The sequence below is a fragment of the Podarcis muralis genome, chromosome 9 (genome assembly GCF_964188315.1).
Source record: "Podarcis muralis chromosome 9, rPodMur119.hap1.1, whole genome shotgun sequence".
NCBI lineage: Eukaryota > Metazoa > Chordata > Lepidosauria > Squamata > Lacertidae > Podarcis > Podarcis muralis.
Window position 1 is genome coordinate 11,414,226 of NC_135663.1, and position 12,498 is coordinate 11,426,723.

At 45.7% G+C, this 12,498-nt stretch overlaps 1 protein-coding gene across 4 annotated transcripts in view; it reads left to right on the forward strand.

Annotated features, from left to right (window-relative positions):
* The window catches only part of FRAS1 (Fraser extracellular matrix complex subunit 1), a 355,216-nt gene that overhangs the window by 135,046 nt on the left and 207,672 nt on the right, over nucleotides 1-12,498 (forward strand). For all 4 annotated transcript variants that reach the window (XR_013394125.1, XM_077933767.1, XM_077933768.1 and 1 more), the window contains exons 6-9: nucleotides 443-576; nucleotides 6,030-6,113; nucleotides 8,758-8,859; nucleotides 8,946-9,137. Coding sequence is in view for 3 of the 4 variants with exons in the window: in XM_077933767.1 (XP_077789893.1) it covers nucleotides 443-576; nucleotides 6,030-6,113; nucleotides 8,758-8,859; nucleotides 8,946-9,137 (512 nt within the window). In the remaining variant the exon portion in view is untranslated. The remainder of the gene's footprint in view (nucleotides 1-442; nucleotides 577-6,029; nucleotides 6,114-8,757; nucleotides 8,860-8,945; nucleotides 9,138-12,498) is intronic.

Genomic DNA, 12,498 nt, shown 5'->3' on the forward strand with positions numbered 1-12,498 from the left:
CTTCAACGTGATGCTCATGGCGGAAGGCATCTTTCCATTCTTCCGAAATTATTTTGCTCTTGGGAAAGGGGGGAAATAGGGATACACCAGAGGAACACACATTTCTCATTTGAAACAGAAGACTTTCCATGTGCTTCTGCATCCCTTCTTGACCACAAGGGACAGATTCAGAGGACAACGTAACTACGGAAGTGTTACAGATATGCCTGATGTTGTGAGATTGCTCTTTGAAAAACAAAGTATAACCTCACAGACTCTAGAGTAGAGGTAGGAATCCTTTGGCTTTCCAGATGTTTCTGAACCATTGCTGGCTGTTCAGTACGCTGTCTGGGCCTGATGGGACCCAGACTTTATGAACATCTGGAGGCCAGAGGTTCACCAGCCCTGCTCTCGAATGTTCCGTGAAGCTAGGAAAAAACCAATTGTCTTCAATGCCTTTTAGAGCCTTGCTCTTTCGATGGTCAAACGTACCTGGATGGTGAGGATTGGAAACCCAGCAAGTGTGCCAGATGTGTCTGTCGGAATGGGACTGCGCAGTGTTTCACCGTAGTTTGTCAGCCTATATTGTGTAAAGAGGTAAGATTGTGCATGACTTCTCTGCATTTTATTCAACTTTTTCTTTTAAATGGTTATTATTTATTTTCATATTCAACTTTGCCATCCAGATACTGAAAAAACAAGGCATTGTCTTAACTTTATCTGTTTCCTCTACTGTGACTAACTGGAGCTGAGCTTTAAAGAAAGGTGGGCAGGCATTTCATGAAAACTTTTGCCCCCTCAAAATGACTCCCCAGTTTCGGAGAGGAATGGAGCAAAACTGTTATTTCCTTAGCTCTGACTTGGATTCATCTCGACGTCATGTAGTTTAGTTTGACTGCATTGTGACATGCATTACATTGCTTGCAACGTGATGCCAAATCTCCTCTTTGAGCGAGAAAATGTTTGCAGTCCTATTACTATTGATAACAGTGAGGTGCCCCCACCGTGATTCTAGAGGACATGGAACCAATTCACCCTGAGCAGAGGTAGGTATTACAATTTCTGCCCCATGATTGCAGTCATGGGATTTTTGTCTTTCACATGACAGTATATGTTTTGACTCCACAAAGTGGGAAGTGACGGAGACAGGATGTTTGTGTTACTGTGTTCCGTGAAGTGGGACGATTGTCCTTTGTCCTTTTTCTCTTTACTGTCTGATGCTAAAGAGAGAAGGAGCCATGTTGAAGTGCTCCGTGTGTGTTTATATGTAAATAAAGTAGATTAGCCAAAATGCTGAGTTGCTGAGGTCTGTTACACAAGTTGCGAAGACTCTGCGGATCCCTAAGTTTGCCGATGTCTCTTGGCATCGGTCGCTTTTGAAGAAATCTTTTGAAGCTCCTGAATGATCGACCAAGAGGGAGAGAACATGACAGTCAGGCATGTGTCTCTGCCAGGGTCCTACTTGAGTGTAGGCTGAACTCCTGACAGTAGGTTCAATGAGGCTTGGATTAGAAAAGCCAAAATGAGGGTGGAATAAGAAGATACTTGTGTAGGAACAGACAGAGACACTTGCGTGCTTAAGCTTTGGAGAGAAACAGGATATACAAGAGAGACTAAAGTCACACCCACACTATACATTTAAAGCACTTTTGTACCACTTTAAGAGCCATGCCTTCCCCAAAGCATCCTGTGAATTTTGTAGCCTGTTATGGGAAACAATTATTAGGGACTGCCTCCTTAGTGACCCATGGCTATGGTCACCATTTCTGGAAAACAGACACTTTCTGGCAATGTGACTTTAAAAAAAAAAACATGTTCTGATTGGGTCCAAATATAAGTAAAAGGTAAAAGGTAAAGGACCCCACGATGGTAAGTCAAGTCAAAGGCGACTATGGGGTTGAAGCGCTCATCTCGCTTTCAGGCCGAAAGAGCCGGCGTTTGTCCGCAGTCAGCTTTCCGGGTCATGTGGCCAACAGGACTAAACTGCTTCTGGCATGACAGAACACTGTGATGGAAACCAGAGCAGTGCATGGAAACACCATTTACCTTCCTGCTGGAGCGGTACCTATTTATCTACTTGCACTGGTGTGCTTTCGAACTGCTAGGTTGGTAGGAGCTGGGACAGAGCAACGGGAGCTCACCCTGTCGCGGGGATTTGAACTGCCGACCTTCTGATCGGCAAGCCCAAGAGGCTCAGTAGTTTAGACCACAGCGCCACCTGCATCCCTTTGGGTCCAAATATAAGCTTCCCCTGAATATAGGCCACACCCCAAAAAGAGATGTCTTGAATCTTCTCTGCCTTCTTCCTCCTTCAGCATCTCACATCCATTTTTGGAGAAGCACCTCTTCAAGTTCTCTCCAGTGTCCTCTGTTGTTTCCTTCCTGCATCCACACCAGCCTTTCTGTTGGTTTTAAATAATCCAACCTTCACATAGGTGATCACCCCCTTGGTCTATTGAAATTGTAGGGTCTCCAATCTGCTTTTATTCCATTGGCCTGAGTAGTCTCATGCCACATATACCCATTTTAACTCTGCTGCCTGTAAGAACACAATCCTAGGCCACACTCAGATTTCATACAAGCTGGGTTTGGTGGGGCAGAGTGTGGCCTTTATTCAGATCAATACAAAATGTTCCTGCCAAGAAATAAGGCGGCTACATTTCCTCCCATCTCATTTGTAGATAGCCCTGTTTCCATTCTTCATTGCTGAGTACCACCCTCCAAATTACAGTTGGTGTCAGGAGGTTGCTGCCTTTATTATTTTTTTGCTGCTCTGCACATTCCTTTTTTACATTCACTGAACAGCGCCCTTGATATGTGGGCTTAGTCATCCAGGTTAGCAGCCGAAACCTTGGCCGGGGAAGGCATTCAGCAAACAATCTTCATCCTCATAAATTTATTTTCTCTCTTCACATCTTCTCACCTGCGTCGGAAGCAGCCAGGTGTTCACATTAGTAATACCCAGTTCCTTTATTAGATTCACCCCCCCTCCCAATTTTAGAAGAATTTATAACGCAGTAACATTTAACGGCAGTTAACAGCCAAATACCCTTTTTTTCAGAGGGTATTGTCATGTCAGAGGATTAGTTCATAAAGATGTAACCAGCCTATTTCCTCTAGCAGATTAATGCCAGTTTTCTGACGAGAGCATAAAACCACTTTCAGGCAGCATGCAAAAATGCTCTGCGCTGGCTCGGATGAATCGCAAAACACGAAGATTCGAAAGAAATGAGCTTCAGGACAAGTTGATGGGAGATTCTTGAACGTTTTCATCTCACCCCACATCTTTGCCACTGATCACACTATTATTTAATCAGCCAGTCATTAGAATGTGGAAGAGATGTATTGGTGAGACAAGGAGGGTGTGAACAATCAGACCTGCGGGCCTCTGGGGTTAACGCAGCAACAGCAACTCAATTCACCCTTTAGCTAATTTTGAGAATGTTTGATAGATATCCTAAGATGAGGCTCTAATGGAAAATGCATTAACCTTAACGGTGAGGCTCCTACCCTGCTCATTCTTCTCTCTCATTTTTCATTCCTGTACTGGCAAAGTGTCCATCAGTAAGGCAACACCGCGTCTTCATTCCTTCTCCCAAAGTGAAAGATTTCCGTTGCCTCCTCGAGGTTAAAGGTAAAGGGACCCCTGACCATTAGGTCCAGTCGTGACTGACTCTGGGGTTGCGGCGCTCATCTTGCTTTATTGGCCGAGGGAGCCGGCGTACAGCTTCCGGGTCATGTGGCCAGCATGACTAAGCCGCTTCTGGCGAAGCAGAGCAGCGCACGGAAACGCCGTTAACCTTCCCGCTGGAGCGGTACCTATTTATCTACTTGCACTTTGATGTGCTTTTGAACTACAAGGTTGGCAGGAGCAGGGACCGAGCAATGGGAGCTCACCCCGTCGTGGGGATTCAAACTGCTGACCTTCTGATAAGCAAGTCCTAGGCTCTGTGGTTTAACCCACAGCGCTACCCGCGTCCCTTGGGGGCCAGCAAATGTTGGGCCTGTCTCATCTTTAAGGGACACCATTGACGACAGCTACCCTGTTTTTCTGGGGCTTGGGGGTGCCCAGGGCAAGCGGCAATGACTGCCAGAGACTCTTCCGGCTCAGCGCAAGGCAAAGAGGTTCACAGGACCTTGGCCAGTTCCCGAGGGTACCCTTGTTGGCTGAGTTGTGCAAGATGGGGACAAAGATGGCAGGGGTCTCTTTCAAGTAGCTGCTGCCCCTATGAATTGAATTTAATTCTAAATTATATTCCGGAAATGTGGGAGATTACAAGGGGTCAGAAAAATTGGATGTACCATGCTATATTAGAAGCAAAAAAACTTGTTTTGATGAATTGGAAGAGCCGCAAAAAGATTCCACTGAGCACATGGATTGATAATATGGACAGATTAGCTACATACGAACGAATTGCATGTCGACGCAAATTAAGAATGGATAAATATGAAGAAATCTGGAAGGAATATTTAAGCGATAAGGCGGATAGTGGTGGGAAGTAGGGGGAGGAGAAAGAGGTGGGAAAATATTGTTTAAAAGGTGTAGTCATAGGTATATCAGTGTATTCAAATCTGAATTGTCAAATTGTGTTATTAGTGTTGTTATGGTTTTTGTTGTATGTGTCTTTTGTGGTTGTTTGTATTGAAAAATGATTAAATATATTTTTCCGGGGCCTGTAGCCTATTCTGCATTCGTTTGCTCCTGCGTGGTAGGAGAGCCTGCAAGGGAGTCATCCTCAGACAAGGGCGAGAATGCCCACCCTCAAGCCAGAACAATGTAGAATGGGGTGCTATGGGCTCCCCATCATCTGAGGATACCTTCGCTTTTCTCCATGGAATCAGTGGCTCCCATCGAGATTTGAGAGATCTCAGACTTGAAGCTGCAAAGCTTCAGCTGTTCCCTTGGAGTCTCCAAGGGCTGAAATCGGGGACCCTTGGATGTGCTTTGAAAGGGCTGGAGGAGGATATGTCAAGGTGATGCCAGCGTGCAGAATCAAAAATTAAATGCAAAAGGGATCCCGAGACACATTTCATTAATATTGTAGAACAACAGAACAGAGTGGCCTCTTTGCCCTCAGCCTCAACTCTTGTCTCTGCCTGGATCTCTCTTTCCATATATTTAGTGCTCAGTTCACTTCCTTTCTCCCTTGCTGGGCTCCCCAGGGCCAGCAAGTAAGATGGCATAATTGGTTGTTGGGTGCTAGAAAATAGGCTGTATCTATCCTTTGCCTTTACCAGTTAGCCATTCCTACAGCTGTAGTCATTTTACCTGATCATCCTGGGGGAAAGGGGCTTAGCTACCTGGGGCAAAGTTAAGGGGAGATCTAGGCCCCTCTGTGCCTCGTCTTTTGGGGTCTATGGAGGGCATTAGATCTCAGGGATGAAAGGTCCCAAATCAAGAGGGCTGCTTGATTTGAGAGCTTTTGTTATTTGCAAAAATGACCTGCCAGGTGAAACATTTCCTTGATATACTGTCTGTCTGTCTGTCTGTCTGTCTGTCTGTCTGTCTGTCTGTCTGTCTCTGTCTCTCTCTTTTAAAAATGATTTTATTTATGATTTTCAATTTTATAGGAATTTTAGCATTTCAAAACTCCCTTCCCCCTCTTTCTGCGGTTCCTTCAGTTTATTTTGAATATTTTCTGCATATCCAAATTCACTTAATTTTACCATTTATTCGTCTACTCTTACAAAACTGCAGATTATTACAATAATCCTGCCAATGTTCTTATCTGTTTACAGTTTATTTGCTAACATTCAATAAACCATTTCTATTCTTTTATAAGGCGTTTGCTATCTTGATTTTCTTATTTTTCCGGTAAGTTTCACCTTTTCTGCTTATTCCATAAATGTTTTTATCCATTCTTATTTTGCTGGGACTTCTTCTTCTTTTCCATTTTTTTTGGGCAAGTAACATTCTTGCCGCCGAGGTTGCATACACGAATAAATTCCTATACGGTCTGGGTCGTCCGGTCCCTATAATTCCCAGGTCTGGTGTCTCTCTTATTATATGCAATTTCTTTCTTTCCACCCTCCCTTTCCCCAATGCTCAGGATGAAAGTGTGGTTGTACCTGCTGGGAGGTGTTGCCCACAATGCACTCCGAAATCCTGCTCTGCACCTGGGAGAGCATATGAGGTAAGGAAACCCTTTGATGAAGGCAGGCAGGAATCGACTTGGCGTGGGCTGCATATGACACATTTCTGCTCCTCTCCCCTGGCACTCGAGGCTTTTGCCGGCGTGAACGACTTCTTTCCCCCCTTTCTTCTTCTTCTCCTTTTTACAACCTGCTGCTTTTCTTCTTCCTGGGAAGCCTGACGAAATGAAGGGGATTAAGAAGTAGAAAGGAATGTGCTGGCGAGAGACAACTCAGTTCACAGGCCAGTGTAGATAAGGCCGTTCCTGCTAACATAGTTTGAAAAGTGGTGTGCAAGAGGAGGGCGAGGGCAGGTTGGAGATAACAGGCTCTGGCGATCCAGGACAGAGCTTTGCAATTTTTTTTTATTTTCAAAAAATCAGGAATGCATTTGATGCGTTACAGAGTTATGCGAGCAGGGCATGTGACGAAATATAGCGCAGTTGGTAGAGCACCAGGCTCTTCATATAAGGGTCGTGGGCTTGAACCTCGAGTTGGGTGAAAGATTCCTGCATTCATAGAATTGGAAGGGACCCCACGGGTCATCTAGTCCAACCCCCCACAATGCAGGAATCGCAGCTAAAGCATCCTGTCAGATGGCAATGGTGGTTGCTCGCGAGTAACCAGGCAGGACTCCGACCTGTCTTTTACAGGTTTTATTTGGGTGCAAAACTATTTACAGTGCAGAACCACAAGTTCATGTCTGCCTCAATCACTAGCAGAATCTGGGAGTGGTCATTTCTGGGTCCTCCCCCAACATAATAGCTTAGTCACCCCCAGCCTTTTCCTTCCTTCTTTGCGTTTTACCCCTCTGCACAAGGTGGGCGATGGAAGAGGCATGCTTCCCTCCTGGGCGGCTTGGCCAGGAGCAGTGCTGAGGCTCCCGGCAGCATCCTCTGGTCCCTTCCCCTCTTCCCAACTGGAGATGTGGCTTTCCCCACCGCAGGAAGAGAAACTGCTTCGCAAGATTTTTGGAGGCTCCCTGTATCCCAGCTGCCCCTCTGCCTCCCTGCCCTGTTCCGATGGCAGTACCCTGACACATCCATGACAGATGGCCATCCAAGCTCTGCCTAGAAACCTCCAAGGAAGGAGAGTCCACCACCTTCTGAAGGAGTCCATTCCGAAGTCAAACAGCTCTTCCTGCCAGGAATTTTTTCCTGATGTTTAGTTGGGATCTCCTTTCCTGCAACTTGAAGCCATTGGTTTGAGTCCTACCCTCCAGCGTGGTGTAGTGGTTAAGAGCGGTGGTCACGTAATCTGGGGAACCGGGTTTGCGTCTCCGCTCCTCCACATGCAGCTGCTGGGTGACCTTGGGCCAGTCACACTTCTTTGAAGTCTCTCAGCCCCACTCACCTCACAGAGTGTTTGTTGTGGGGGAGGAAGGGAAAGGAGAATATTAGCCGCTTTGAGACTCCTTAAAGGGAGTGAAAGGCGGGATATCAAATCCAAACTACTACTACTACTCTTCTTCTTCTTCTTCTTCTTCTTCTTCTTCTTCTTCTTCTTCTTCTTCTTCTTCTTCTTCCGGAGCAGGAGAAACAAGCTTGTTTCCTCTTCCATGGGACAGCCCTTGAGATATTTGAAGATGGCTATCACATCTCCTCTCAGTCTCTTTTTCAGGCTAAACAAACCCAGCTCCTTCAACTGTTCTTCATAAGGCTTCGTTTCCAGATCCTTCCCCCTGCCCCGCTGCAGCTGATAGCATTTTATTTTAAAATTAAGACACATAAGACCATTTATACAATGTGTTTCATTAAAAAAGGATCAAGTTGTAAACTAGGAAGGTCTGAGAAGGAGCTTGCCATCCACAGCTAGCAAAAACCAGAGTATGGTTAATGCCCCAGAAGTGCAGAAGGCAGAACCCCTTTTTCTGTTCCCACCCCCTTTTTGAGTCAGCACAACGAGTATCGCCCTCCTTAGCAGCAACCCAAGCAAACGCTTGTTGTTTTTGGGTGGCTGACGTACCCCATCAGTTCATTTAGAAATCAAAGTGTCCAATTAAAAACAATGTAGATTTCCTCCATCATAAAAAAGTGAAGACTTTCCTCTTTAGAATACATTTTGTTTCCAGATCCTTGATCACCTTGGTCACTGAAATATACTCAGAGTCGAGAGTGGATTTCATGCTCTTTATTCAGCTCATAGTGGTGAGGAGGAATGAATGTTCCCCCAAAATATCTACTTTATATACATTATTTACAAAATGGGCCCCACGTGATTGGCTAATTCCGGGATTCTCCTGTAGGCCAATCGGGTTGTGGATTCACTTCTATCTGGAGCTGGATTGGGTGGCTCCTGCGGACCAATCATACTGCTGCATTGTTCTAGTACCAATCAGACTGCTGCATTTTGGATCCTATTCAACTCAGTACATAACAATCACCCTCCTCTGCACATGTTCCAGGGGCTTGGACTAGATGACCCTCATGTTCTCTTCCCTACAATTCTATTATTCTATGTGTGCCTGCTCAGGATGCTCTATTTGGTTCCTCCTACCGCCCAGTTTTTCATTTTTCTCCTCCCAACAGCCAGCCACCATTTTGTGGATGCCCAGTCTTCATAAGGCTATTTTCTGGTGTTCTCCACCCTGTGTGGACATCAGCGGTTAACCTGAATGGAATACTTACGTTTATTTCTGTTGCACAGCACGGTGAGCAGTGGCAGAAAGATGCCTGCACAACCTGCATCTGCGACAGAGGGGAGCCCAGGTGTCTGAGGCAGACCTGCACACCTGTAACCTGCGAGAAGGTAATGCCTGAGCTTGGAAACCTGGGAGAATCCAGGCAGTTTGCTGTTCTCTCTTTTCACGAGGCATCTGAATTGTGTGTTCCTAGGGGGAGAGCAAAATACAGCGTCCTGGAGTTTGCTGCGAGGAATGCGTCCCCTCCAAGGGGAGCTGCGTCCATGACGGCGTCGTAAGGTACCACGACGAGATGTGGAATGGTACCGGGTGTGAGTTCTGCATGTGTGACGGAGGGCGAGTCTCTTGCTGGCACGGAGGGTGTGCCAAGGTGGAGTGTGCCCCGGTAAGAAAATGACCTTGTTTTGAGCAACCTTATCTATCTGGTTCTATTATTTCTTTACATAGAAGATTCCCAGAAACACTAACTAAAAACTAAAAAAACCCAACAGGAAAAGCAGAAATGAAAGCTGGGAATCTGGGGGTTGTGTTTTATTTGTTTTGTTTAGTTCTTTTGTTTAGATAAAACCATTATAAATTCTGTTTTCAGTTTTTAATAATTTACGAATACACATCTTAAAGTCTCATACTTTCAATATCAATACATATCAGACTTCCCTCCCACACTTTTGCAGTTCCTTCTCTTGTTTAAATTTTTAACACTGACTTTTCCACTTCATTCCATTTTTGAACTGTTCTACAATTAATCTTGACAATACTTTTAACTGCTTGATTTGAGTAGACCCTACCAATGCACCTAGTTGCATGCCATGATTTTTCAAATATTCCACAAATATTCCCCGACTATTGTTTATTTGGGGTGGGTACCAGGGACTGGCAGGATGCTGACGAGTGTGCACTGTGGGGAAGAGGTGTTGGAGTCTGGCTCTGGAGAGGGGGTCACTGATTTGTGGGGAACTTGTGGACAAGATCCACACCCCCAGATTCCTTTAACGGAATACCCTTAAGCTTGGAGGGGCAGGTGATGGCCACACCTCCATGGGCCACACCTCCACACCTCCCCTCCCCCATCACAAGGTCAAACAATGCCTAACTGCCACAAGAGCCCAAAGGCTCACTGCCAAATACCCTCACACCTGTAACCAATGCCTCAAGCCCTCTGCAATATCGGCCAACTAAAAGAGATAAACAACTATCTGACATTTAGAAGAATCTGAAGACAAAACAAAACATCAGGGAAGTTTTTAATGTGTGACATTTTAATGTATTTTTAATCTTTGTTGGAAGCTGCCCAGAGTGGTTGGAGAAACCCAGCCAGAGGGGTGGGTTACAAATAAATTATTATTCTTATTATTATTTATTTATTAGTGTTATCTTTGACAGTAAAGAGTTAAGTATCTGCCGTCTGCTCTTGACAGTGGGATTGCCCACTTTCTCCCCCCTCCTGCCACAGATGCCCACATACCCAACCCTGGCAGCTTATGGGGCAGCTGTGCACAAGAGCTATGGGGTCCCAGCCCTAGATGCAGTTGCTCCTGACATCTGGTCCATACCCTCTTGTGACCTTTCTTGCCTCTGCTTCATGATAAGCAGAAAAAATGACGCTAGATAGTCAGTGTGTGTATGTGTGTGTAAGGATTCACAGCATCAATTATGCAAAGTAAGAGACATTTTGCAAATTTGCATTATTTACAGGGGCAGCCGAACTCTACTCTTTCGGATGTGGAATTTGGATTAACTTTAGATGGATAGCAATGTATTTTTTAGTCCAGAGTGCACACTCCGCGGCTTATTATCAGTGATGTATTCTAGCTCAGCAGCCCCCAGAGGTGTCATCGGTGCCATTCCACCGAAATATTTTATAAAGTCGGCAACAAAAGCAGCAGGTAGCTTCTCTCTCCCCTTCCGCCTGCTTTCAGAACCCTCCCGAATCTTCCCAGCTCGTTCTGTATTTAGGACATTTGCATCAGTAAACCGGAGCTAAATTGAAGCCAGGTCTCCGCGGGTTTCATCCTTCGTTGGGGAAGAATTAACTTTTCTGGTCGCATAACTCTGTTATGCTGCAACAAGGCCACTGGCATAGGCAGGGCAGGTAGGCAGGGACAGGATTATGGAGACTATGCAAGAAAAGAAACTCATTTCATACGCTGGTTGGGATGAGCCTATCGACAAGCCGCGAGTTTCAGGTGGCTGTCTCTTAAGTTCTCCGACAAATGTGGGCTTGCATTTATTTATTACCAGATGACTGGGAGAAGGGTGAAGTTTGTTGGCAGGCATTGAACTGCCCCGGGAAATCCCACAATCCTCAGCTCTGCTGTTCTGAGAGAGAGTGAGAGTGCAATATCCTAGGCAGTCTGGGATATTTTTAAAAGGGTGCCACTGTGGGCGTTTAAGATCTTTTCCTCAGCACGGCGGGGGCTTGTTTCTTTTCGAGGCTCAGGTTAATATGCCTGTTCCCTCACAATGAACAGCTGCAGCTGCGTTTGAGAAGCAGCAATAGCACATTGTGTGGGATGAGCAGCGCTAATGTGAACCATTCATATTTCCACAATAGCTTTGTAGAAAAGGAGTTCAGGCCCAGCAAATAATAATAATAATAATAATAATAATAATAATAATAATAATAACAACAACAACATATTTTTCCATGTACAAGACACCCCCATGTATAAGACGACCCCTATTTTTTAAAACCCCAAATTCAGAAATTGAGTTGTTTAGCTTTTGGGGTGGGGTGGGGGAGGTCACTTCCACCAATCGCTCACCCACCTGCCCGCCACTGCCAATCGTTTGCCACAGCCACTGCCAATTGCACACCTCGCCACAGCCGCCAATTGTCTGCCCACTCGCCGCCACCAACAGCCCACCCGCCCACTTGCCACAGCCGCCAATCACCTTCCTGCCTCTCCACAGCTACAAATTGCCTGCCCAATTGCCACAGCCACAGCCAATCGCTAGCAGGCCTTGCCGCAGCCACCAATCACCCGCCCAATCACCACCGCCAGTCTCCTGTTTGCTGCTGCCATTAACCGCATGTTGCCCTTCTGCATCTGTGTGTAAGACGACACCCAATTTTTGCCTAATTTTTTTAAAAGCAAAAAGCAGTGTTTTATACACAGAAAAATATGGTACTTATACACCGCCCATCTGACTGCATTGCCCCAGCCACTTTGGATGGCTTCCAACATAATACAGTATACAGAAACACAACAGCAGCAACAACACCACAACAGAACATCACAGATTAAAAGCATCCTGATATAGTACTGCCTTCAGATGTCATCTAAAAGTCAAATAGCTTTTTATCTGTTTGACATCTAATGGGAGGGCGTTCCACAGGGTGGGCGCCACTACCGAGAAGGCCCTCTGTCTGGTTCCCTCTAATTTCACTTCTCACAGTGAGGGAACCACCAGAAGGTCCTCAGAGCTGGACCTTAGTGGATGATAGTGGTGGAGATGCTCCTTCAGGTATTCAGGGCCGAGGCCATTTAGGGCTTTAAAGGTCAGAACCACACTTTGAATTGTGCTCGGAAACGTAATGGGAGCCACTGTAGGTTCTTTAGGACTGGTGTTATATGGTCCCAGTGGCTCCTAAGAATCGCTTTTACAGAATTACGATTCCAATCGATGCCCTTGGTGGTGGTGGATGGTACAGCAAAGTACAGTACAAGGAGAGACTTTGTTTGTGTGGGCAACCTTGTGTAGAGGACCTGTACCACTATTTATTGCAAATACGGAACCAAGAG